Source organism: Tyto alba, unplaced genomic scaffold (genome assembly GCF_018691265.1).
Source record: "Tyto alba isolate M040663 unplaced genomic scaffold, T.alba_DEE_v4.0 Super-Scaffold_5, whole genome shotgun sequence".
Taxonomy (NCBI): Eukaryota; Metazoa; Chordata; class Aves; order Strigiformes; family Tytonidae; genus Tyto; species Tyto alba.
The window spans coordinates 2423684-2451376 of NW_024881326.1; the positions used below are offsets into that span (position 1 = coordinate 2423684).

The following is a 27693-nucleotide window of genomic DNA, read 5'->3' on the forward strand; positions in this document are numbered from 1 at the left end:
CAAGGCTCTGACCCAGCTCCGGTCTTTCCCTCTGCTCTGAGGGGGAAGCAAAGCCCTGCACCCAAACCGCCTCCCCTGCAGGGCGGCAGCCTCGCTCCTGGTTTTCACAGCACTGCACTTGCAGCCTGCTGAGACCGCTGCAAGAGTTCCGCGAGTTCCTTGGGCTCTGCTCGCCCCGACTGCTGCCCAACAGCAGCAAAGCTCCATTGCAGCATCCTGCACAGAAGGGCTCCGGATACTTCTCCCAATCCAGGAGACTTCATACTCTAGCACCTCCAAGATCCACCTCAAACATCCTCCTACTTTTATCTAATTACTCAATTAAAATCTTTACAGCCTTTTAAAGCACAACTGTTAATTGCTTTTAGTTGCACCTTTATAGAGAAACCAAAACGCTCATTAACACAGGACTTAGTTTGCTGCAACTTTGGTCGCAGTAGTAACTGCCCAAAGGAGCCTCTAAGTCCTTACCTGTCAGCTCAGCTGGTTAAAAGGTAAGAGGCAGCCCCCCAGCAACGCAGCGCTCGCTGACACAAGTGCCGACAAGTGATACAAACACCAGAGACCTGGGGGTGGCTCATACGTACTTCAGTTTCCTGTCTCGGAAGGCGGGAGTCCCGGGCACTATGGTTTTGATGAAGAATGGCTGGTTTCCTTTGCTTTCCTCAAAGCCTCCTACAATGCTGAACCCCCAGCTTTCCAGGTTACCTTTACTAAGGACGATATCTTGACAGCAGTGAAGGTAGCTGTGAAGATGAGCACAGCGAAAAACAGAGAAAGCTTTTATGAGTGTGGTTCAGGGAAAACTGCCTGATCAGAAATTTATGTTTTTCCTTACATAGCTGTGCGTTCCATAACAGCCTCATATTTATTTTCTTTTTTTAAGGATTGGAGGCAGCCCCTCTGCAGGGCATGTTTCAGGGATAATTCTCAAATCTGAAGATGCCAGTCCTTTAGAAATCTTTTTTTTCAGTATTGTCAGCGCTAGTTTAAGAACTAACAGAAAACTACCATTCTCTAAAGGGGTTTGTGACCTGAAAGATTCATGAATAACTTAACGAATTCTGCTATGAACAGGCACAGTACTAGTGACAAAAACAAATTAATCATGAACAGCAGTTACAACCATGCAATTAATGAGATTTGAGCTTTTTTTTATTCCGTCTGTGTACTCCACGCCTGGTACAATGAAGGCATTCAGCAGCTCTGTTATCACTGGTGGAAAGCAAACATAGGAGGCATGGCAGCCTTTCTTCTACTACCTACCCACGCAGAGTGTGAAAGGTCTGTCCTGCAGGACCTACACCCAGGATTGCTGTGTGCAGGGAGGATGTGGGACTCCTCGGAGAGCAAGCACAGCGCTGGTTTTGAATGCCAGCCGCCGAGGTACGTCTCCGTAAGCCCGGGCTATGCTGCAGTGGCTAGGGCTGCCTTGGAGAAGGTGCTATGTAAGTGCTGGCAGCACTTGCTCCCCGAGTTTGTCGCACGAAGACGCGCAAAGCCTTTGTGAGGCGGCTGAAAAGGTGCGGCAGGAGCGCAGGCAAGCGCTGTGCCTGGCCAGGCTGTGCCTGGCACCGAGGCGCTGCGCTGTGTGAAACTGCCGCTCGTCACCCCACTGAGGTATTCCAGCAGCTAAACTTTTCCTAATAAACGTTTTTGCCTCAAGGGCTTTGCTTGAGCAGCTTGCAGATGAGTTTCAGATTTCAAAAGCCTCCTCCATTAACTTCTGACTGGGAGAAAGATCCAATTATCTACTTTCAAACTGTAATTTACTTTTGTACAAGTTCTTCACACGTAAACGCTGGAAGACCCAGCTCTAGCTTACTGATGACTCCATGGTTTTCTTCTTCCACATTTCACAAGTGTGAAAACACAGCTATGAGAAACGTATGTGGCAGCTTGTTCAAATAAGTAGCCCAGAGAGCAAGAGTTGTAAGCACGGTGTCGGCACAGAACATAAATAACAGCATTAGCCACATTCTTCGAGACGTGGAAAAGGCTGATTGCTAGAAATCAGTTTTCCACGTGAAAAAGGGGTTTTAGGAAGACGTGCAGTGTGAACCAAAATACAGCAAGTGAGGTGCAACTGGGATCCTTGCTTCAACTGCACATTCCTGAGCCAAACGAAAATGCTAGTGTAGAGGCACCCTGAACATTTCCAGGTGAGAGACAAGGGTGCTGTTCCAGTGTATGGATTCTCAAGCAATCATAAAAAATTATGCCAGCCACAGTGTCAAACATAAATACCTTGCTTAGCTGAAAGGCAGATTTTTAGTGGCTTTAGGGAAATCGTTCATTCTGTGGTCAACCAGTCAGTCACTTCAAGGTCTTACCAGGAGCGGGTGGGAACATGAGTGAGGAAGCACAAGAATTACAGCCGTCTTTATTATTGGAAACAAGAAGGAAGATTTTGTCAGACCCTGACATGAATCAACCTTGCTTTGTGTCTCTTAACCACCCTCACACCCAGAGAGCAACGGCAGACAAATTCAGATGCCTGGATTCAGGTCGGAGTAAGAAAGAAAGACTGGAAAGCAGAAAGGGCATCCGAAATCATTGCTCCTTGCTTCAGTAGCAGGGCACAGTAACAGCCCAAAGAAGGGAGGACAACGTTAATACCAGCAGCAAAAGAATTTCAAGCAATGTAGTAAGTGGCAGTTAATATCAGTATGCTCTTGAAATAAAGCCAGCTGACCAGTGAGCAAAGAGTGGACTCCAGCCCCTGAAGCAGAAAGCGTGGTGAAGCTGCCAGCCACCAGCCACCAAAATAAATTGGAAAAGGAAGAAGGGAGAAAGTCCAGCCTGGTTTTGCCTTCACTGCAGGAGCACCCATAAGGAACAAACACTGGCCAGCATCTGAGGGTTTGCCCTCGGGTTTGGGCTATCCAGGTGCAGCTCAGGGCTAGTTAGTACCAGGCCTGCACAGAACAGACAGGCCGATGCCCTGGGAGAGCAGAGGAAACGGGCAGGCTGGTGCTGAGTACAAGCCAAGATACAGTCGCTTGAGACGCAAGAGCTGCCTTCCTTGGGCTGTTTTGTTTAGCATTTACAGGCTGCTAAGTAACACAAGGGTAACGTAACAAAGGCTTTGCTAGTGTTTTTTCTTTCAGGTGCCTCAAGAAACAAGGCTGTAAATAATCCAGGCTTCCCACGGAAGGGTTTGGCTTTACTGTTCCACGTGCATCTCCTGCACAATCCTTCTCCGGTCAGCTGGAATGACAACAGAGTCTGCCAGCTGAATGTATTTTTATGAAACTGTACGAGTGAGCAAACCAGAGATTCACCTCTCCAGGAAAGAGATGGAAATTCAAGCTTTCACAGCCCTAACCCTGTCACCTGGAAATGACCGTGGTGTTGCTAAAATCTGCGTTAAGTCGATGGTCCAAAGCTTTGCAGCAGGAAAACTCAACTATTCAGAATCATTTCTGCTCCATGCTAAAGATGACACAACAGCCAAAAAGAATCAGACTGAAAGAATGTCTGCCCCTGAGATGATCAGATTAGAAACTATAAAACAGCACAGGTATCTGCTGGCTCCCGTTATGTGATCCAGAAAGAGCCACAGAGTGATTTCAGTTAATGATATTTTAGCAGGGACTGTATTTACATTGACTATATGTCAACTCTGCCTCAAATGCCAGAATCTGTACTTCTCATTTCCTGGTTTCGTTCTCTAAGAAAAAGTGGTTTTCAGGAACCACTGAAATACAGTTACTGTCCAACAGAAGTGGGGGAACGATGGGTCACACCATAAAAAGCAGTGGAAGTTTCTCATGCGTTGCTTATACTGCGATCACGTTGACAAACAAGGCTTTCCACTGCCTTGGAGCTAAATGAGAATACCAGGAATGCTTCCAAGTCCACCAACAAAGCAATTAATTTCCAGCACTTGAGTGAAAGTCAACTCTGTGATTGAACAAATCTCAATGCAGTCACCAAACAAACGTACCTGGGCAATCCGAGCCAGGTGATCCAGAGGGGAGACCAGCTGAATCCTTGCTCCTTGATGTCCAGAGATGGATCTGTCGAGTTCAATGAAAGGATTTCCAAGGCTTTCAGTACAACTGAGTGGGAAGCTGCATTAGATTTCAGTGCTGAGACAGCTTCATAGTAGTTCAGATGAGTCAAATCAATGCCATTTATGCTCAAAAGTACATCTCCTGTTGATTAAATAAGACAGTAAAAGGTCTGTAATAACCCTATGAAGCCCAGTTCTGCCTCAAGGTCTTATGTGGAACCCTGTTTCCAGTCTTGCTTTAGTGTCCACGTCCAACTTTCACTGAAAAAACCCCAGTTCCTAAAGAACCAAGGGTCTGTGAGCTTCCTTACCTCGCTTGATTCTGCCGTCTCTGAAGAGGCATCCTATGGGCTGCACACTCGTTACATATATAGGGAGCTTGTTTTTGTTATCCCTTCCACCTCCAATCGTTATCCCTAAAGATTCCTTTGGTTCCTTTTTTATTGCAACTGTCTTTTCATGACTTGCATATCCCTGAGGTAAATCCTACAAAGGAATGACGGTACAAAACGCAGCTTTTAAGGCCGTTCATATCAAGCAATCAACCTCTCTAACTAGTACTGAAAGTTTAGGTTGCAGTGAAAGCACACATCATAGCATTTGCTGTAGAAACAGTATGTAAATGATATTTTAGGCTTTAAATTGAGGAGCCACGCTCCAGCCATTTATGACAGCTATTTACTAAACCCCAGAGACATTTCAACACAGAAGTCTAAGCAGTTGTAGCAAGTTTTCTTACTCAGATGGAAGTTCTGAATAGAGAGCAAATCTCTTCTTACAACAGACTGGCAAACCTCCTCTTGCTCGTACTGTTTCTTAGAACATGCAAACGGATGGCAGACGCAACACTGAGCCCCAGGAGCACCACACAGTTGTGCTTGAAAGATACCAAGAAGCAAGTCCCGAGCGTCTCACGGACAGTAAATTTCCCATTGCCTTTTCCAGACATGAAAGGATTAAACACTGGTTCTGCATCAATATTAGAGACATCTGAAGAAATGTTGAGTTTTTCCTATAAACTGTTTCCCAGTAGATGACAAATGTACAGTTCTGCAGTGCCAAAAACCACGAACCTGCTCCTTTTTAACAGCTCAAGAAGAAATGGAGCTACTGATCAGACTTACATGATAAATTGCCATCACAGAGCAAACACAGTAGATCTGCTAGACCAAGAATAACCCAGTGCTTTTGCTGTCATTTACAAAACTTACCTTCTGGTAATTTGATTTTCGTCTGTAGTGATTCTGATCCAGTCGTCTCCGGTGGTGCACCGGACTTCCTCCATTGCTGCTGCTGCTGCTGCTGTTATTTGATGTGCTACCATCTTCTACCGGGTCCGCCAGCTGTACGCCTTGCTGCCTCAGGATGACAAAGTTCACTCTTGATTCAGTGGTCTGCCAGGAGAAACAAAAAGAGTGTTAATAAAATAGATAGAAAAATAAATTAAAAATCAGGGATGGCCCCTGTCGTTTTCTTGGGGAGAGAGGAAAGGGTTGGCATCGGTTTCTACAAAGGGTCTGAAACAGGACGATGCAACATGATGCAGTGTATTTTTGTGAAGAGCCACATAATCCTATCGTGAGAAGAAAAAAGGAATTAGCAAATGTTAGTCAGAAGGAAGAGGAGTAGAGGCAGGCTTCACTCATGCCTCCCTCCCCCACAAATGCCAAAGAAGAAAAAGTAGAAAGGGATGATTAATTGCTCTCCTTCAGTACGAATAACCAAAATAGCATATTGTGTTGTGATAGAAAATGAACAGAGCTAGAACGCTGACTGGTCCACACAATGGATGACCATGATACGAGTACTGGATGCTTTTTCTTTTATTGTAAAGAAACTTGTTAAAAGCTCTTTCCCTCGCAGCTTATGTACCACGTCTATTGTTCAACATCTCCCACCCATTTTTTTTCCCAGAGTACCTGAAGACATGACCTTTTGTCTAAGATTGCTGCCAATTAAACACTTAACCAGCTGTATGTCTGGCCTTGGCAGAGCTACAGGGCAAGTATTCACTATTGTTACTGCTCTTCTAATTTGGTTTGTTCTTCCAGATAATTTGACAAAACCTTATTGTGAAGGAGTCCATTGGGCTAAGGCGTATGTGCTTACTTGGAGCATTTCCTGTGACGGATGAGAGAAGTAGAATTGCCACTGACTTCTTGACACGAGACCCTGTTTCCCTGGTGCCACAGCACCCTGGCAGTAGTGAATTCCTTGGCCTTGGAAGAAGGACTGCATCAACTGTTTGGGTTTTTTTCTTTTTAAACTCCTACAGGAGAGTTTTGTTTCCCGAAACAGAATTTAAAAGCCTCTCGTCTCCAAAGTCACTTCAGATAGAGCAGTTTTTTTCCAGACAAGTTAGCACACATCCATGTCCTTATAAAACACATTGTAAACATCATGTTCTAAGATGGGGATTTTCCCTCCCCTTCTGCCAGGAGTACCAGACTCTGTACAGTATATATGGCTGTACATATATATACAGGCAGGACTCTTTTCTGCAAATGGTTTGAAATCAAAATTAAAATCACATTTAACCATGAATTTGAATTAGCCCTCCGAAGAAGAGATAATGTTTGGAAGACTGTCACAGTTTTACAGAAATGTCACTTCAGAAGGAATTAAATCCCCAAACCTAATAAAGCTGGTTCTGAGACACTGGTTAGCGATTTCAGTGGGATCAAGAAAGAGTTCCGCATATGGGAGTTATGTTTGCACATGACGACAGAAATACAGCAGCACTTGTGGGATGAAAACTATATTTGAAGAGGCCACAGAATGGAATGACATAATGTGTCAGTACGAGAACTCTGCCCTTTCTCTTCTTTTCTCCCATGCCACTGCAATCCTCTGCTGATTACCAGGAAGAGAACTGGCTTGCTCTCACTGCTGACCTCAGATCCTTTCCGGGATATAAACAGTATGTGAGGAGATGTATTGTGTCAGGATCTTTAGATAAAAACAGAAACTGGAGGTCATTGCCTAGGGAGATAAAGGATTTAACTGATACCTGCTGCACACGTAGAAATCCTTAATCCTTCACCAAAATTCCTTGCCCACTACTTTCAACAATACATCTGGCATGCTGCAGCAGGAGCACATTCCTATTGCGCAGGGAAAGACCACCCCTCTTCTACCCATTTAGTATTTCAGAATGCTTTTAGCCTGAGGTGCCTCATGTTGTTTCCTAGACTCCCTTCCCAAATGGGGAGAGAGGGCTTCAAATCAGTCAGAAGGGTTCCGTTCTGTGCTGCCTGCCTATCACATCTCCCAACAAACACCTTCAGTTTGACTGTTTGAAGCATGAGAGGCTGGCCTAATCTCTCCTTGTCTCTGCTGCATCTACGCAGTGCATACAAATATTCACTCTGCAAGAAAGGCTCCAAGCACCACACCACAAAGGAGATCCAGTTGCCTGAGCTGAACTGAAGTGCCATGAGCAACTGCCTCGCTTCAGACTTGTCAGCGATGACTCACGATGGATTCCCACTCCTCGTGTTTATCTTCATTTGGAAGCGGTGCCTCCCACACATCTGCAGGGAGGTCACTTTCCCAAAGAGATATTTCAGGGAATGCAGTTTGCTCTAGTGTGTTCTGTTAGCCCTTGGGTCAGAACAGGAGCCCTGCCATCAACGCAGACAGCTGCAAGAGCCATTAGCCATACAACCTCACCATGTCATAAATTACCTGGATTATCTGTGCAGCAGCCTCAGGTGTTCCTTGCCTCAAATCCTGGCCATTTATTGAGAGGACTCTGTCATTCCGACTCAGCTTTCCATTTTTGGCTGCCAAACCTCCCTCTAACAGATCTAGAATAAAAATCCCTGCCTCATCGGTTTTCCTGATCAGTTTGATTCCCAAGGGTTCGGATCGGTCTCTCTTTATCAAGGTAACCTGGATCACTTCCCGATTCGTAGCAGAAGTGGAATCCTGCTGCGCAGTCTTATTGGAAAAACCCTTCTCCTGCAGGACCATGAGGTGGAGAACAGGACCTGGGTGGCGCAGGAAGGAGACAGCTTGGCAGTGAGTCACACTGCTGATGTTGACGCCATTCACCTAGAAAGACAAACAAACCAGAGTCACTAATCAGAACCTACATAATTTAGGCACTGTCCGCAGTGCGGAACATCACAGAGTTGGAGACAGGATGTACAACTCCCTGTGCAACGCTGTGACTGAAGCAGCTGCTTCTGATGCACATCAGAGAGTAGAGTTTTCTGAAAAAATGCAGCGTAAAGCAGATGAAATTAGACCATAATTGATGGTGAATGGCTGAGGACAGGGGCGAGACAAGACAACTCACAAAACTAACAAATCTGAAACTTCAAAATATTAAATCATTACATCCATCCCGTGGCAATGCAGAACTACTTTCCCTTAACTTCCAACGTTCAACACACACTTGGAGGAGAAGACTCAAATTGGAGGCTACTCATCCCCACTTTTAAGTTGAAGAGTGGTCCATAGTCTACAAGCTTCTGGAATCGTCAGTCTAATCGTGCTTTTTAGCAAGGTAACTGAGAAGCTACCTTTTGCTTTGTCTGTTGTCACGTAAGACTCTGTGCAGTCTTCTTCTAGGATGTTAGCAGGGCTACTAAGTGCGAGGACCTGCCCTATTTACAGCCCAGCCAAGACTGAGACATGTACAATTCAACTAGATCAAACAGAAGTTACTCTGTCGGTCTAAGAAACCAACTCAGAGACCGTATCGGCCACTCGTGCACGTGGGGCTGCTGCCAGTCCTTCCTGAAGTCCACGGTCCAACAGGATAATTAGGTCTTTATGGCTTTTCAAATGATGGGGCAGCCATAGCCGGGAGGTGCTAACAGTTCTGGCTGCATGCAGCCTTTACTGCTGCATACAAGCACCTTGATTAGCCCACTGCCACACAGCGTGATTAATCTGGAAACTGAATCTGGCTGTGGGTCAGCACAGTATGAGGTTGGTGGTTTTTATTACTCACACTATCTGATCCTTACTTCAAGTTGTAAGGTCTTAAACTTTGGACCTGCCCATTGAGAATATGCAGCTTAAGCAACATAGTGGAGCAAACAATTATAAGACTTCCTAACTAGAGCACGGTCCTTTGGAGAGAAATGGTGCTACTGCGTGAAATTTATCAGATAGAAATCTTCTTAATTAATCCAAAATGGTCTAAATTTCAAAAAGCTATCAAATATGCAAGATAAGTATGAGTATGACTGGAAGGAACCTCAAAAGTCTGCTTCTCAGCCCCAGCAAAAACACAGTACTACTGACACACAAGGCTGATCAGTGCTTTTAAACCCGCAGCTGTAGAGATTTTCTAGTTTTTCTAAGCAACTCTCCTCCCCCAGCCCTCGTCTCAAGTCAGAGAAGCAATGGGCCTACCAGTGGGGTTTTACATACCTCAAGAATATGGTCCCCAGGTGCTATTCTTCCATCTGCAGCAATGACAGAATCCCGCAAGACTTCCTGAACAACAATGTTTCCTAGGGGAGTGTCTTTACCCCCAACTATCCTCATCCCCAGCTCCTCTTCTGGGTCTTCCCGATGAATTTCAATTGTGGTTGTTTCAGCCACAAGACTAGTTCTCTGAGGAAGGTCTGATTGTGGAAATCGAAGAGAAAAACAACACATTAACAGAACTGTCCCTCACATAGCACCACGAGATTTGTAGCACTGGCAGGTTGTCCAAAGTAGTGTCTGGAGGGAAAGCAACTACCAGGAGAGGAAACAATAGGTCAGATTGAAAACTTTAAAAGCCCCTATTTCTTTAGAGTTTCTCCAGAACGTTTCCCATCTTCTCCTAGCTTATTGCAAATTCAAACTCTTTCATTATTATTTCTTGAGTTTTATTAAAGGGCATTCAGTATGTTTCACTTACTATTTAGAGATTTATTTTTCTCCTGTGACAGCTGGCCTACTAGAAGCACACACATAAATGCCAATTTCCACAATGCTCATTAGAAAAGGGGACTACCGAGTTGTAATTACTGGTCTGCCCTTGCGATGACTTTACCACAGGCAGCTCCCTGCAATTTCCCACCTCTAATTTCCTTTCCTCCTCTTTTCCCGTCCCCCTGTAAAACAGGAGTAATGTTTACCTATTTACAGCATAGTGAAGACTAAGCAATGCTTTTCAGACACTTTGAAGATGAAAGTTGTTGTTAGCAAGCCCTATTAAATCTACCAGCACTGCAACATTTAGGCAGGCCCAACACTAACGAAGCCAAGCGCGCTGCCTGTCAGGGTGAGCTGCAGTTGTCACACAAGAGATGCAAAACCTGCCCCGAGTGCACTTTGGAAAAAGCCAACAGAGAAGTAGACTGACCTGTGTATTAACCCTGGCACGGGCAGAGCAGTTGCCAGCTCCAGCGCCTGCCCACTTGGAAACTGAGCCTAACTTTGAAACAAGGCACAGAGATTTCCACACTGGAGACAAGTGGTTCTGTACTGGAGATGGTTACTTTTATCTGCAAGGCTTTCATAACTGACCATTAATCCAAAAACTAAGTTATGCTATAAAAAAAACACTTGCTGCACACCATTAGGGAGTTACTGACCACTCCAGGAAACCAACCGTATATTTAACTTTCTTAACAAGATTAAGAATTAGCTGGAACGATTCCTAATTACTAATTATTTGGCTTCTGCAAGTGCTGTAAGTGCTTCATGTTCCCATTGACAGGGACTGCCTTTGTTCCTGCAAAGAATACTGCAAATATTCACTGCAGTCTAACAGATTCTCCAAATTGTTTTGCACAGACAGTTTTGTGCTTGTGAGCCAATCCTGCCACACCTGATGCACAAGAACGCATCTCCCTTCTGCTCAAGGACAAGCTGAGGAAAGAGATTACTCTAAAGGCTACTTGTGGCTGAATAGCATTGAGGCTACCTAAGAATACTGGGGACACTTTAAAAATTGAATTGTCGGAGATAATTACCTCATTTTTATATTATAAAAGGTAATTATAAATTACATTTCTGTATCAAACTCTCACCTTCTTCAGTCTCTTCAAAAGCTGGATTAACCAGTCCAGGCTCTGCAGTCCCTAGTGATACCACAGCAGCTCCAGAGCTTTCTGCCACGAGCGACGATCCTCCACTCGGTACCTCTGGATCCTTGGGCGTGCTTGTCTCCACCTTGGAAGGAGGATCTTCCTTCCCTTTGGAAATGGGATGCTTTTTCTGTTGTAGTTCAGATTTGTATTTCTTGAAACCAGGACACCTAGAGAGAGATTGTCAGTGACTGTAAGCAGCTAGTCTTTGCCTGTGTAGCCAACCTAGCACATGCATGCTCCGACTGACAAAGAAGCGTGGTCAAGATCTCATCAGCTGCAAAGCTTTTAACACAAATGTTAAAATTTATTCTTATTTGACCTTCAGATTCTACTTGTATTTGGACCAGGTTAAAAGCAGGCTTGTTATTTTATTACTTTCAAAATTAAGCAAATTATTTTAAAAAGAAGACTGTAATAAGAACAGGAGTCTCTCTTGCTATATTTACCCGGCAAACACTTGGTGAAGAAAACAATACTTCTTAAAATACAAGCAAATACTTAGTTCTGACCTTTTAGAGATGACTACGAACTGTATCTTTTTGCAAAGGAAGTGGCTCATTTCAAGCTCAGCCTTGAAAATCAGGCTTCGTTTTTAACAAATCAGTAACATGCAAGCAAGGCTGCATTTTATTTTTTTTTGGTTGAATGAGACCTGACCCTCAGACAGCACTCCACCTCCACTCCATGCAGGTGATGGCTCTATCTGAATGGGAGCAATTTACAGGAGTTTATAATCCCACTGACTGCTCCCCCCACGGAGGTTCAACAAAATGTCCTCTGTATGCAGCTACACCACAGCCAGCCCATCTCAGCAAAAATGAGTGAGGAAAAACAAGCTCTTTTATCAAGAGTACTTATGAAAAAGGTGGCAGGTGAGGAAGATGATGACTGCAAAAGCATCATCTTCAGAGACATGAGTAGTACTGGGTGTTTACCAGAGTCACTGTCCAAATTAAACTTGACTATTTACATTCTGGCTAAACAAGTCTCATCCCAATATTACTTCCTCTGGTTTATTCCTAGTCATTTATTCTCCAAGCAGTAAGATGACCCTGAAACTTAAAGACAGAAGCTGATTGATCCAATTGCACGCATCTCTTAAGACGGTGAGAAACAAATTCATTTTGCAAAGGGCAGAGAAATCCCCGATGAAGCATCTAGCAACTTTTTCTTTCCTTAAGTCTCCTGCTATCAGTTAACCTCACGTAGAACTGAAAAACAGGAACGCCCAAATCCCAGTGTAATTTTTTTCTCTCTCTCTTTTTCTTTTCATTTTTCAGTCCACCCTTGTTCACAGCCCAGGTGAAGTAGCCTCAATTTTTAGAAAACACCCTCCCCAAGGAAGATACAAAGAACTGTGAGGTGTATGAGAATGATAGTTTCCAGACAGGTCTCTAACACAAACGTTTAAGGGTGCCTCCCTCTTCTGTGTTTAACTCCTGTGCCAAAGCGATTAACAAGCGACAGAAGTTTACTGATACCAGGGTAGATTTACAGAGCAAAGAGGAAGGCCCAGCCCTGGTACGGGCCACAGCCCCAGCTACACATCAGCTACACTGCTGGGCAGCCCTGTCCCTGCAGTCTAAGCATTCAGCCCTGCCTGATAACAAGCAAACAGCACAAAGTTATTTCAAGAAAAACGAGATTATAAGATTTCAGAGATTGAGGAAAAGGGGCACAACAGCATCTTCCCTTGCTTGCCCTGGCTATAACACCAGCTCTCGGCTTGTGGGTACCAAAGACAAGCAAGAACCACAAGGATACATCCTTGGCTGGAACTGCAAAGGTATCCCAGGTGTAACTGTCCCCTGCACACTGGCTGACGTATTTTTAAACATGTCATTGCCACAAAAAGCTACAACATAGCGGAAGAGCAACAAGCCTGTTGGATTTCTCAATGCCCACTGACAAAATACACACTGCCAGTGAAGGTCTGCTTCTGCCTGCGGTAGGGCTTGCACTTAGCTCCCTTTCCTGCAATCATTAACTACGTAGGAACAAGTGTTCTTCAAGTGCCTTGGCAAGAGCTCTTTGTCACCTGCACTTCTTTTAAAGCTAGAGTATTTCACTAGCCACCAGCAAAACCAGCAGTGGTAACACCAAAACACATCTCTGCTAACAAGCACAAGAAAAAAAAAAAAAGTCTCCTTTCCTCTGCATATGGGGGAAAAAAGAATGAAAAAAAAAAGTATTTTTCATTTGCTTCTCTTTCTCAGCAAAAGAATGAGAGAAGATAATGGAATTATAAGTAGGTGATTCAGCAACTGCATAATGTGCAGCTTGGAGGGACTTACATTATTTGGATCAAAGACTTATGTATTGCACATCTTAATTGGACCAATTAAACTGGCAACACTGAACAATCCCTTGCTTCCAGAGTGTTGACTTTGTGCCTGTCTTTCTTCTCTACGCAAGTGAAACAAGAATAAGCATGTTTACAATAATTTTCAGAGTCAGGTGCCCCAGATCAGGACACACAAATTTATATACATTTGATAGTGTTCGTGTCTGCGGACAACTTGCATGCAAGCAGGCAGGTACCTCACACTTTGCCTCTGTAGCACATGTGAGCTGACCTCTGTAATACACACACACACACACACACACACACACAACTACACTGTCTTCACCCACCCACGTCTCTGGCCTCACCCTCTGTCATCTCTGGTGTCCCACCTCGCCCCAGTTTAAGAATTGTTGAGAGAATGGATCTTTCTGGCCAGAAGCACAACAGCCAGATGGCATTATACAAGTAGGAATAATGTAATGTAAATGGGAATGCACCTGTTCTGCAGATGAGCTTCTAGTTCACACCGCTGCATCGTCTGCTGACACTCTGCCTTGAAAGGACAGAAGACAATTAGCTTATCCAACAGGTTTCGTACTAGAAGGCTGGACTTGTGGCACTGCTGGAAAGAGAGCTTTTTCCGATCCATAGGACAAAAGTTATACTCCTGCATGAAGTTTTCAAGGCACTTGAAACAGTACGTATGTCCACAGGGGGTGTCCATAGGTTGGAGCAGAGGCTGAAGGCAGATATGGCAGATGAGTTCATCGTCCACTTCATCCTGGAAGTTGTAGAGGTGATTGTCCAGCAAGAGGTGGAACTGACCGCACTCGCAGCAGAGCTCACTAACTTGGGACGCGTGTTCTTCTGCTCCGGGATCAGCCATGAGAGCCAGCATCAGGCACTCTCGGCCCAGCAGCAAGGAAACTGGTCACGTAGCAGCTGTCTGACAGAGGCCCTCTAGTGAAAGGGAGAGAAAGAGAGATTTCCAGCCAACTGTCTGCGCTAGATCCAGCAAATTAAAAATTAAATTTTATTCCTGTCTTAAATTCCCCCCGGTATCTCCACCCCCACCTCCACCTCCCACTTAGGGTTCTTCCAGAGCGACCCTGTGAATGATCAACCTAGGGCTCAGAGAACGCAAGGACCTCATTCAGTAAAATGTTTAAGCACACGGATAAATTGAAGCTTAAATTACGCTACAGACACCAGTGACACAAACTAGACAAAACCCTGCCAAACACATGAACTAAAAAAGCTGAGACAAAAGCCGCATGTTCTTGAGGGAGAACAACCCAGGGAAGGAAGAAAAGAAATGGTATACAAAATAGTGATTTTTAAACTGACAATTCTTCCTCTGGGCTTTCTAGATTATACCAAATATTTTAAAGATATGTATGGTAAAACATCAGTTTGGGGACTTCTAGTTGTTTGGATTTTTGTTTTGTGTTCAGGGGGGCGGCCGTAAGGAAAAAGAAGAGGAAGAAATTTCAAAAGAAACTTAAATCTAAACCACATTTCCTTCCTTTTAAACCCACTCCCTTCAAAAATGTTCATTTTAACAAACAATGTATTGTTCCCCACTCATCCAAGCCTACATTCACCCATGGAAACAAATTTCCTATAAAAAAACTAAAACTTCTTAAGTGGAAAAAATTTAAAGAACTGTCCAAATCACAGTTTGTTGTAACATTACAGAGAGGCTCGAGCTTTGGTTTCTTACAGTCAGGGAAAACAAAATAAGGGGCAAACGGAGTTGTCTGTAGCTGTCGCTCTGCTGATTTTAATAGAGGTGTCTCCAGTCACATCCACTTTGAATCCTGCCTATTGTAATTAAATATAAAATTCACTTGAGTTTGCTAACAGATTACTCTACAGGCACAGAGCCTACTGCAGGAAGGACTTTTTTAACTTGGCAGTTATTTTAATGGGGTAGGAGACGTGGTACTAGATGAAGATAACACAGTGGGGAGTTTTGTTGTGATGGTGAGGTTTTTGGGGGTGTGGTTTGTTTTTTTTTGTTTGTTTTTTCTTTTTTTTAAACTTTGTGTAAAAAAATCCAGAGTCTTCTAAAACAAAAAAACTGCAGAACTGTGATGAAGTGGAAAATTTCTGAAAGACAACACGGAAAATATCTGAAAACAATTGCTTTATCTGGAACAGGTAAAAGCCTAAGCAAGAGTGAACACTGGTCGGCACCAGTGCCTGGAGGACATGGCTGGCACGCAGCAGCAACTTTGGAGGAGGGTAGGCAAGAACAATAAGATAGCAAGAACGGCAAGAAAAAATTAGTCATGGGTTTCTAATAAAAATCATACATCACTCCAATTAATTGTCAAGCATAAGTCAGCTATTTAATTAAAGGGATAACGTATCACCAACAGAATCAAGCCATTTTACAGGCGAATTTTTACCTAGCCATAGCAACTTGTTCACTTCAAAAGATTAAAACATTACTGTCACGGTTCCAGGTGGGTACAGGGCATGAGTTGTTTGCTTCTCCTGCTGCTGCAGTGCCAGAAAGCATCTTCCCCTTGAGGAAAGCACTTAGGCTGGATGTACAAACCTAGCCCTTCTGTTCACATTTACTCCTTAACTCTTGCATGACTGACTTGGTGCTCCCCAAAAGAGAAAGCACAGTTCACAGCCAGCACACAAGTCAATCAAAGAGGTTGTATCTATACCCTACTCTCTTGGAAATACCCCCGTTCTTTGGTACTTGCCTCCATCTGAAAAAGGCATCCCTACTGTTTGCCTCATTAAAAGTCTTCATTCGATTTTCAATTATTTTACAAGGGAAAAGGAAACATTTCGCGACCACTTAACATCACCTACCAATTCTAATCAATCGGCTCAGCACCAGCAGTTAACCAAACACCCAGTTTCCAAGGCAATCATCTACCAATAAGAAATACTTGCGCTTCGGGTTGTAGTATTTGCATAAAACGTTGGCAGGTGATTAAACAAATCTACTTTCTCAGTGAAAACAAACCCCATGGTAATTTTGCTGATAAACTACTTTTATATGGGGGTTTTTCAGATTATTTACCAAATTAATTCTCTGTTCTCTGTGCTAAAGGTTATACAAGACGAATCCCATTTATGAGTCATTTCAAAACTTGTGGAAGATAAAAGTATCACCACAATCTTGCTGCTTTTTTTTTTTTTCCATGTAACTCTAAGCTGTTCTGCTCTCTCAATTCTAGATCTTTGAAAACAAGGTGTGAAGACTTAATTCAAAAGTGCCAAAGTGAATTTTATACCACTGTCCTTTCAATAAGGAGGACACTCCTGCAGACACTGGGGAACCTGAGGCTGACACCTCCGTGCTGAAACCCAGCCCACAGCCTTCGGCAAGGCAGGAGTTAGTGAGCAGCGCGGGGAGGACAGCAGGCTCAAACAAGCCTGCCGCTTGTTGGGTGATTCAGTCAGAAAGCAGATGTTCTGTAAGAGGAAAATTGCTAACATCTTATTCAGCAAAGATGACTACTTCAGCTCAACAAGACAGATTTTAAGTGTCTAGAGAATGCACTGTTTCAACATAACAGGCACATTTTCCCTGAGCTTAAATAGACCAGTTTCAAGAAAACCTGTCTAAGAGTCCCTAGGATTTTCGCTTTAGAGGTGAAGTTTGAGATATATTCAATCCTTCGCGGTTTCCATCACATTTCAGTTACTCATTCTAACCTCTGAAGGTCAGACCAACCCCAACAACTCCCTTTGCTCTTGCGTTGCTTTTTGTTACACAGTTCCCCCCCTCCAGCTCCCTTCCAAAAATGCCACCTTGAGTGGCACCTTGCCTGCTCCTGACATTCTCTGCAGCACCGGGCTCCCTCCCTTGGCCCCGCGTGTGTTTTAGCTTATGTGCAACGCACGTAATATGAGGGAATCACAAAAGAAGGATCTAGTTTGGTCCCAAGTTACTACTTAGTGACTACATGAAAATGGTAAAGCCTGACATACATACGTTGCTGCTCTGATGGACTCTGCTGTAAAAGTATAATCTAAGGAATGCCTCTGGAGTCTGAATTATTTAGAATGTCATGTGTAGGAACAGGGTGTATTACTAACAATTGAAGGAAACAAACCATCAGAAATCTCTTTATATTTCCCCATTTTTTACTCTCTGTGGGCTAGAGAAAAAGTTTTTTTGGTATCACCTTTGTCTTTACTGTATTTTTTTTAAAAATCACTATTGGCTTTTTTTTTTTTTTTTAAGTAGGATTTCTTGTACTGTAACACTGACTCAAAGAATAGAGGTTTTTTTCCCTTTTTTTGTTGTTTTTTTTTTTTTTTTTAAGGAAGACTTATCAGGTTGTCTAATCTATTTCCCTGCCAAAGCAAGACTATTCCTGACAACATTAGCACATTGCCTATTCTTGTTTTAACTCTGCTAGGGCACAGAGCCTCAGATATACACCCCCTCTGCACATCTACAACCCTGTTAATAGCTCTAGTAGGGAGTATGCCAAGAACCACACCGAGAGCGAGCCACTCAGCACCATTCCTGAGGGACAAACTGTTCAGTTCTCCAAAGCACCCCAGACTTGTGAACAGAACTGATGAATTACTTCTACAGCTTTTTTTAAAAAAAATCCTTTTAAAAAAGCCTAATTATCTAAGAAATCTTTACAGTGTCGTGCCTCCACTTGTGCTGCAGTGACTGAAAAGGAGCTGTGGCACCTGGCTACCCCAAGAGCAACATCCCTGCTTCCAATCTCACCATTTGAAGTCTCAGCATTTCTGAACACAGCTCTTGCTCCTTGTTTTTAAGGCATTTCACTCTGCCATTGTTAGTGTGGAGCACAGGTTATGGCACAGTTCAGTCCAGGCCTGTCTGCTCATACAATTCCAGCATTTGATACAAGTCACTTTCAGTCATGAACATATTTCATTAACATATTTACCTTAATGACATCCCTCTGAGGTATAACATTGTTGCTATGCCCATTTAAAGACTAAGAAATTACATCAGGAGAGGCTAAAATACAGAACCAGAGAGGCAAATTCATGGGAGTGTAAAACTGTAGTATGTCTCTGAGTATGATCTTAAGTGACCTACCTATGATCACATAGGAAGCTCCTGGAGAGAAAATATAAAAATAATAATAATTTAAAAAATTTAAAAATCAATACCATTTCTATTAACTATTTAACTGATTTATAAAAACCACAAGTATGGTGAGGGAGCCCAACCACATTCTATATTGCAAAATAAAGAAACATGCAGCCAGTCTGTAGTAAGGACACAAAACAGGTGTAAATTTTTTCCTAACAAATTAGGATGACTAGAGGGAAATCTCATGCTGCTTTAGTTAAAAAGTAATTTTTAAAAAAAATACAATCTGGCAAATAATTTGTTCGCAATATTAAAAAACTACTTGTACCATGGAAAATATTTTGGAAATACAATGGGTTTATGCTTTTATGCACTTGTAGGTTAGCACTTTATGTTGATACAGATTGTGTTATTGAAAGCCCCAATGTTAAAGTTGATTTTAAGATTGCAGGGCGCGTGCCCCACGTATACTGCTATGTAATGGTTCATTGCAATAATTATGCCAGTTATTATATTTGTAACTACATTTCCCTGGGAGACTGGAAATGCAACATTCCAACTGAAGGCTAAACAATTAATTAATTTTTTGGGGGTGGACAAAACAAAGCCAGCACATTCTGGATTAAGATAACTGAGGGCACACACCAGCAGGGCACTAACCCAAAAATCCATCTGCTTACATAAAAGCAAGTTCAAGACTGATTTTAAAATAGAAAACCCAGTGCTCTAGCAATAAACCATAAGAAAAAATGGCAGAATTTTTGCTAAATGTTCTTAAAACAGTTTTTACTCAGTTGAGAAGTTTTGTGCTTCACAGAATAGCTGGGATTTTTTTCATTCTAGAGACAGAAAGATGTACATCACAAAAAAGTTCTGTAGAAGGGGGTTTTTGCTGAATTTCATTGCTACTTTGATCGAGGATTTCACGTAGGTGAAATGGGAGAGGTTTCATATGAAATGCGCTACTGTCCTGACTGAACATTTCCAGTGTGCTGCTGCAGTGTTTCACAACCATGAGTAAACTGTCCTTAGTTTACAGTAATGGCACAGAAAGCGGTGTTGAAATATCAGGACTTTTATAAGCCCTACTTAATGTAGGTCAGCTTTCACAAAAACCACAATACCAAACCCAAGAATAGTTTCAGGTGGTGATACAGTGTCTTATTAACTTTATTATTTTTTGATATTGCTGAAGATCAGGCCACTGAATGTAAAAGTAGGAAGTCAAAGCTCCTGTAAATAGTAAATTTATACAGCTAAATAAGAAGCAACCCTTACACTAATTAACCTTGCCTTCAAGCCAAATGGTTTCTAATAAGCCACCTCCAAGAGTGGCTGCTCAGCACGTTTATGAACACTTTGATTGAGAAACTCTAAATTAAAGCTGGTTTACTCCACTCAGTATAAAGGAAGATCAACAATTTTAAAAGTTTTCATTGTCCCCATCATTTATGCCTATTCTTTAACCATAAATTTGAAAATAAATTGTATTCTAACTCCCTAGTGTTTCTGTGCTTCTTGGATAATTTTGTATTTAATCTACTTGAACTTCTGGGCAAGTATCTGTTTTCTAAACCAGAAAACAGAAAACCAATTGTATTTTTATTAATTATGGTCAGAGTCGTTATCCTGTTAGACTAGAAAAGACTTATTATTCCAGGAAACCCTATTCTGAGAGATGTGCTAAAAGGCTTCGTTGACTAGTGCCAGACTATCCCAGGGAGTTTTCTCCTGAGCAACTTTTGCAATATCAGCTGTCCAGCATGGTACATGGATTTCAATTTTTAGCATAATGCAATTCAAGATAGATTTTTTTAAACTGTTTTGTTAGTATACGTGAAAGTTCAGCATAAGAAAAGATGTCTTAGCTTTGTATTATAATTTTTTAAAATATTACTAGCAATCAACATCTTAAATTGCAAACATACACCTAATTTTAAGGGAAGGAAAAGCTGACATGAAAAATTAGGAAGTTGACACTTACGATTAATTTCTCTTCCTACCATACAGTCTTAACATTTGCGTCTCAGCTCAGTTAATACCGCCAGAGTACAATAACTTTCTCATCAGGGCACTGCACGCTAAAGTAAAGGGACTACACAAATGTAATTTCAACAGTTAATCCCAATTCCTTCTACAGAGCGGGAGATTCTGGTGTTATCATTCAGTTAATGCTATCTGGGTAAAAGAACCAATAAATTTCCTCTCTCCTCCCTCTTTCTTAAGGAATTAAGAAGTGGTATAGAATGTTTTCCACCTACACTTTTCTTCCAAGGGGATTAAAGAGTGACTATTTTAACATACTGCTCTGAAAAATGGAGAAACTAAATACCATCAAATAAAAGTGAATACAAGTGCTGCATAAAAAGCTGGTTTATTTATATTCCTTTGTGCTTTCTCACTTTGCTAGATACGTTCACTATATCCACCGTACTTTCTACACCCTGTCTTCCACACAAACATGCAAGTTGCTCATTTTATGCTCACAGGGATTCTTCTGTTGTACCACTCTCTTAAATCAGTTTGCTTCTTTGCAGAATCTGACCCTAAGACTCCTATGAAAGTTTAACCACTGGCAGCATGAGTCAATTTTCTTTATGTGCTCTTTTTTTTTTTTTCCTATGGCATCTAATCATCTCTCTCTAGGAAATTAAATACCCCTACCTCCACCCTCACCTCACCTACCTTTTGAATTTGGCAGCTATCTGCAATTCCATCCCTAAAAATCAGTTTGATGTTTGTGGGAGAAGTTTTCCATAGAGAAAGAAAGAAGGAATCACATGCTATAATTTAAGGATAAAGAACCTAATCTGTAATTAATAACCAAAGCTTCTCTTACAATTAAAGCAAAAAGCCCAAAACCAAAAGAAAGAGGGATTAGCAGATTTGATGCTAAGATTTAGGTTTATCTAAATATCTGGTAGCACACTTGCTTTCCAAAGAGGTGGGTCTGAGGACAGGAGGTAAAGATCATGTTTCTCTTGGCTATATATGAATATCAGATGCTCTTACCAAGTCACTGTCTGTGTGTCCACCTGTAAAGTCCTTGTATATAGAAAGAAAATAGCACCATGGTTTTCAAAGTCTGAAATAAGCATGTAATGTGCAGATGTGCAGAGCTTTGTCTTGGGTATAAATCTTCATAACTAGCCAGCCCTGATGGCTATTACTGTTGCAGTCACCTGACAAAAGAAAACCTCTATGTCACTGTCCATTTGTGATCTGTGGGTTTTATTTGTAATTTAAGTCAGAAAAAGGCAGATGCTTTCTTATCACAGAATTTCTGAAGCATACAAGGGAAGAAGCAGACTGTGCATTATATAACTGTATGTTTTTAAAAAGTCACTGTTTGAATATCCTTAACAAGGCAATCATCATCATATATAAAGTAATGTGAGAAGTGCAGAGGCGGGGGTATTTCTACATCTCTGATCCTTGCTTATCTTGTGAAAAAGTCCTACAAAGCTTAAATCTCTAATCGCACTTTATCAAGTGTTACTTTAAACTGAAATTAATTTTATTTAATTTTAAAGAAACTCATTTTGGCTATTCTCAACCTTGAGCATGAAATCATTTGTTTTCTAGGTTAGTTAAAAAAAAAAAAAAAAAAAGCAACGCATTTACTAATATTGTTTTCTACATAACTTTACCATAGGCGATCCAGCAGCATGAAAGCAGTTCTGCACCTGGGGATGAAATATTTCCTATCAACAGACAGATAGCTACAGTTGTTAACATCAGAAACATCAGATTAGGTCTTTACTTGCAGGATAAAGTAGCACAGAACTTTTCATTACCCACATCAAGTCAAATTCCAGCCTCAGTTACAGTAGAACCTTTTTTTTTTTTTTTTTTTATGGTGCTCTGTTTTAAATTAAAGAGTTTGGCACAATCTATGACAGCATCTCTTTGTATCAATAGGCACTTGGAATCTAAACTCCACAAAATAAACCCAATGATCAGCAACAAGCACGCAGCATGGCCAAAAGCACTATTCTAGAGAGACCATCAAGTTTCCCTCCAGTCCTCACACTTTTTTTTCCCCAACATCCCCAGACTGCCCCAGCCTGGGCTCAATGCCATCAGCAACAGCAGAGCACATCACCCTGCTCAGTATACAATACCCCAGACTTCCTTTCATAGGGTAAAAGGGCATTTTATCAAAACCAGTGCAAAGTACTTTCTAGCCCAAGCTTGCTCCCACTAACTAAAAAAGCTGAATTAAAAGATAATTGTCTGTAATTCCCCTTTACATTCCATCTTACCATCATATCGTGGTAAAAGGAAAAGAAAGAAAACAAGTTATCTTCATTTAAGCAAATAAACCCCTAACACCTAATTCCCTAGACCATGTCTCCTCAGACTGTGCTTCCTCAGGGTGGCGTGCAGCTAAATTTGAAGTTAGATTAAATTCCCGCCAGTGCCTGTGGGCTGGCAGAGCTGCTGCAACCAGTAGCTGAAATACCCTTCACAGATGGCAGCTTGTAAGTAAAAAAAAGCACTATAGTAGAAGAAAAAAATAAAAAAATAAAAAAAATTAAATCTCCAGATTAAAAATTAGATTCCTCTAGAGATTTACAGAACGTTATTATGGTTCATTTTTAAAAGACTTGAGACACATTCTGCTGCAAAGGACATCTGTATTTCAGGCTCATGAGCTTAAGTACAGTTGCACATGTAATTCAAGATGCCTTTTCACCATACAATTTCTCCTGGTGTATCTTGTTGACTTTAGACTTAAAACAAACAACCCTCACAGCTACAGGAAAACAAAACTGCCAGAGACATTTCTAGTTTATTTTTTTGGTTTGTTTTTTTTTTTTTTTCTTCAATTCTTATCCTGATTTAAAACCGTGTCCAAACTGGCATCAGAAACAGGTCTTTAAGAACCTTTATTATCTTACCTTACTGGGCACATATTTACAGTATACATAAATTGATAATTTTATTTTCCCTTGTTCTAAAAATAATTTAAAAATGGGCATGGCTGTCTCACCAGTTAAGAGAGCTGGAACAACAGACCAAAGTCCTTCCACTATCCACAAATCAGTGCAGCAACCACATTCTTCCTCAGTTACGTCCGGGTAGACATAGGAATGGGGAAGCAATCTCCTTTCTCTGTTCAGTCTTCAGCCTGTTGATATTAGGAGTCAAGTAGCCAACTAGCCCCAGGTGTTAACCTCACAGGGAACTTTTTTTTATCCTAAGTACAAAAAGGCCCAGAAGACCCATTATGTTTATTTTTATGTATCCTACTTGAAATAATCAGACGGCAATTTTTGTTCACTACCAGTTGAGATCACATAAAAGAGGATATCCTCAGATCTAAGGTTCCCAGGGCAGGGACTGCTTTAGTTATTTATTTATTTTCTACTTAGAAACCTGCAATAGCACTTACTGGCTGAGAAAAATTTATCTGTTATTTATTAGTCTAGAGGTGGGAGGTTAATAAGTATGAGAACTTTACAAATAGGGCTGATCGTGATTTACTGGACTTTCAACAACTGCAACACAACTGATGTCACAGGCGAGCCCCTTAAACTCTCAGAGGAGCAGGTCAAGTTTTATCTCAACCCCTTTTTAACTGTCAGAAAATCAGCTTTTAAAGAGAGTCTGCTGCAGCTGTTTACAAAACTTGCATGAGTTAAGGCCCAGGCAAATAGTAGACAAAGCTAGACAACACATCTTTTTAAATACATAATCCCTTCCAGTACTTTCCTTACAGAATATTCCAAATAAAGAACACTACAGTCTTCGAACAAAATTTGCACAGACCCTCTAAACTCAGGGGACCACTATATAGACATAAAACCAGCCTTTGCCTGCAAACTGACGATTGTCTCTCCAGATTCCTCCAGCTTTATTCCATTTCCCTCCTTACAGCCCTGAGTGGTTTTTTCCTGGACCAGCATAGTAATTCCTACTATTCACGTTCATCTGAATCCCCTCTAACACGTCAGATGGTTTGTGAGATGGGCTTATGGGCAATTTCTTACCCAAGGCATCAAAAAAATTGCCAGATATTTGCAAACTCAATTCATGTCAAGAAATTTCTAAGCCAAGAGCAACATTTTATGTGTTGTAAATCAGGGAACATAAACTGACAAGGAACTGTCAAATACAATTCCTAACAACTGTATGAACAGCACCACTAAAGTAAGCTGAGAAGGAAAAGCCAAACAAGAGGGTTTTGTATTAACCCAGCAAAACATACTCAGGCCTGTGAGTAAGACAACAGCTGCAACTACTCTGGCAAGATACACACAATCAGAATGAAATGATGCAGCTTAATTTCCAAAGTGTAATCAATACAGTAGTTGCAGCAGGATTATTTATTTTCTAATGCAGAAAACAAGAAATATACAGCAATGCACAAGGAAGAGTAACAAAATACAGCAGGGGGTGCTTTGTGAACTACAGATATTTTATTCTGCAGTTATATTTATTCTTTTAAATGTATTCTTATTACTTAGGAAAGTATAACGCTACCGTAGTTTATGAAACCATTAATTACAATTTCTATTTGAAGTTACTGGAATCGACATTCGGGTAGTACTGTTATCCAGAATAATCCTCAACCTGTTTCATCCAGTATCTTTGAACCTCGTGGTTTTTTGGAGGTCATTTAGCTGCCAGGTACCTTCTGGAGCTGTTTCTTCCACCTTTTACAACTAGCACTCCCCAGGCCATATGGTTGGGTCTGTTCCTTAACCCTTGCTCACCTCCCTCACTATTCATCTGGTTAGAAAATTCCGTTTCATTTCATTGGGGTTTTATGCCAGTGCATCTCCGTTATTTAAATGAGTTACATATGCATCAAGCTTGCGTACTAGAGCAGACACATAAATAAGGTGAATAAAGGTGTGGATTTACAGCACAGCTGAGTTTTCCAACAGCTCGCAAACCCCACAGAAGGTTGGCCTCCTGTTTATCATTTCTCTGATCCATCCTCAGCCACATGAGCCCTTTGTTTTTCCCTGCACAAGCACTGGTGCTGTTCTGACTTCATGAGCTGGTTCAGGGAGCAAATCCCTTTGGGGGAGGGATTAAATATTACCGCTGCCTTAGCCTCTTTCAGCAGCAGATACACTGCATCTGCTTAGTCACGTTGTAAAAGAAGAGCTTGAGTGTGTAACTTAAGAGAAAGAAGTTTTGTTTTGAAGGAGCCATGTGCACAATCTGCTTTCTCTTTGCTGGAGAACTGCCAAAACTCTGGCCTTCAAGCATCAAGGACAAACGTCAGTGCTGTCCCTCAGAGGCACAGCACACAACTGGCATTGCTGCAGGAAGATAACTACAGTTCTTTAAACTGCAGCACACTACCCAAACCTTGAGCTGCTCTGGAGTCTCCAGATGCTGAAGGATTAGCCTGGACAACTCTGGGGCTGTGTGACAGTGACAGAAACTTCCCTGGGCTGCCTGTTATCTCCATAGGCTTGTATGTTGTGACCCTGCCCTGACATACCCTTTGCACAGAAGAGACCCCCCCTTAACACTTATTATCTGCACTTGAGCTGGAATAGTGTTTCCTATGGAGCCTTTATACAGCTCTGCTCCTTTCATCTGGGCTAAAAAACAGGAGCAGAAAGTGAAAATATGACCTTTTTAGGTTTGTTAAGCAAGAGGGAAACACTCATTTTACATTCCTTACTTTACCGAGGTAAAGTCTGACCAAAAAAATCGCTCAAGGAATTGAAAGTGTCGTTTCAAGCATGGCTTAAAGCAAACTAAGCCTGCACTGCCACCGAAAGGGGCAGTCCCGCTCTCCCCGCCACCTCCTGTGCTGGCATCAGCTGGCTGCTGCCTGTTCTGTTTGTTTTCAATCAGATAACGAAGCTAATGTCAGAAGTAGAGAGATGTCAAGTTCACGCAACCGAGCAGCAGAGTCTCTTCAGCAGCACACAGCCTCACCCCACTTTAAACCCCTCATGAATGACTTCTAAATGAAATAGAAAACATTCAGTCATATAGCATCCCTTAAACATTTCTTTCCAAGCCTCTCCAGAGCATTACCTCATATTTAACATCACCTGTATTTCTTACCTTTAAGGCATTTCCAAAACGTCCACGTTGTCACGTTGCTCTCTTTTGCCTGTTATCTCATCTTCTATTTATAGGCTTTTTCTGCATTAATTACCAGCACAGCACCAGAAACTTGCCAGCATAGTACCTCTACATCTCCTAGCAAAGAAATTTTGCCCTACAGCTTCCCTCTGACCCATGCAAGCAGCCAAAACGCCGAGTTTGGGATGTCCTACACAGGCCCGAGCACAGCTTGTCGGCAAGACCGACCTTTGAAGAGTTAAACCCTTGGGGCAGGCAGGCAGCCTTCACCTGCGCTGCCCAGCCCTACTCATACTTGCTGCCCTGTGTAATGATAAAAGACCTACATTTACTCTCCCGCCCGGCTCGGTCGTGGCCGAGAAACCCTCAAGCTGAGGGAACAGGACGCCCGGGCAGGAGCTGCCGCCCTCCGCCGCTTCCACAGCGGATCCGCGACCCCCCCGCGGCCTCCCGCCCCTCAGCGCGGCGGCGGGAACCCCGCGCCCCTCGCGGGCTCCCCCCCCGCACCGCTCACCTGGAGGCGCCGGGGGCGGCAAAGGGGGCTCGCTCGCCCCCGGGGAAGGGGAAGGAGAAGGCGAGGGAAACCTCAGCGCCAACTCGGCCTGCGACAGCGGCAAAAACGCGGCTCCACCACCAAGTTTCCGGGCGGGGAAGAAAGTCGAAACCTACCGTGAGAGGAGGAGGAGGCAGCGCAGCCGCCCAGGTGTCGCCCGCCCGGCACGGCTCAGCCCTGCCCTCCCCTCACCGCCGCAACGCTCCCCTCCTCCCTCCTCCTCGGGCCGGCCCGGGCCGCCCACAGCCCCGCTCCCGCCCCGCCAGCCAGCGCCGGGCCGACGCGGGGTACGTTGTTGTCCTCGGCCGCCTGCGCCGGGTTCTGCCGCCTCCCCTCAGGGCTGGCGGGCGGCTGGGGCGGTTCTCCCCGCGCTGTCCGGGTCGCGGAGAGCAGGTGAAGCAGCCGTGGAGGATGGCTTACCTCAGGGAAAGACCCGTCCCGGGTCCCTCGGCCCTGTGGGGAAAAGTCTCCCTTCTCGTTTAGGGACACTTCTGCTTGCTCGCTGAGGTGATTCCGCTCACCCCAGGGAATGTTTCCTCACCTACCAGCGTCCGTAGGCCTCCGCCTTAACAAAAAAAAAAAAAAAACCCTGTAAAATAGAATAAAGAGCAAAACCTGATGCTGTTCTGAGTGCAAGGAGCAAACTGTAGTTCAGCTGGCTGAAAAAAA

At 42.8% G+C, this 27693-nt stretch overlaps 1 protein-coding gene across 7 annotated transcripts in view; it reads right to left on the reverse strand.

Annotated features, from left to right (window-relative positions):
- Positions 1–27217, reverse strand: part of LOC104361658 (ligand of Numb protein X 2) — a 32898-nt gene extending 5681 nt beyond the window's left edge. For 2 of the 7 annotated variants that reach the window (XM_032983400.2, XM_032983401.2), the window contains exons 1-10: positions 22058–22147; positions 21420–21589; positions 13846–14308; positions 11002–11228; positions 9407–9603; positions 7706–8074; positions 5230–5412; positions 4330–4504; positions 3950–4160; positions 588–746 (exon numbers count right to left, since the gene is read on the reverse strand). In XM_032983400.2, coding sequence (XP_032839291.2) covers positions 588–746; positions 3950–4160; positions 4330–4504; positions 5230–5412; positions 7706–8074; positions 9407–9603; positions 11002–11228; positions 13846–14246 — 1922 coding nt within the window. In that variant the 5' untranslated portion in view covers positions 14247–14308; positions 21420–21589; positions 22058–22147. Of the gene's footprint in view, positions 1–587; positions 747–3949; positions 4161–4329; positions 4505–5229; positions 5413–7705; positions 8075–9406; positions 9604–11001; positions 11229–13845; positions 14309–18410; positions 18433–21419; positions 21590–22057; positions 22148–23403; positions 23440–26985 lie in introns of those variants that run through there. The other 5 variants (XM_032983397.2, XM_032983398.2, XM_032983396.2 and 2 more) reach the window with 5 other exon arrangements.
- Between the last annotated feature and the right edge of the window lie 476 nt (positions 27218–27693).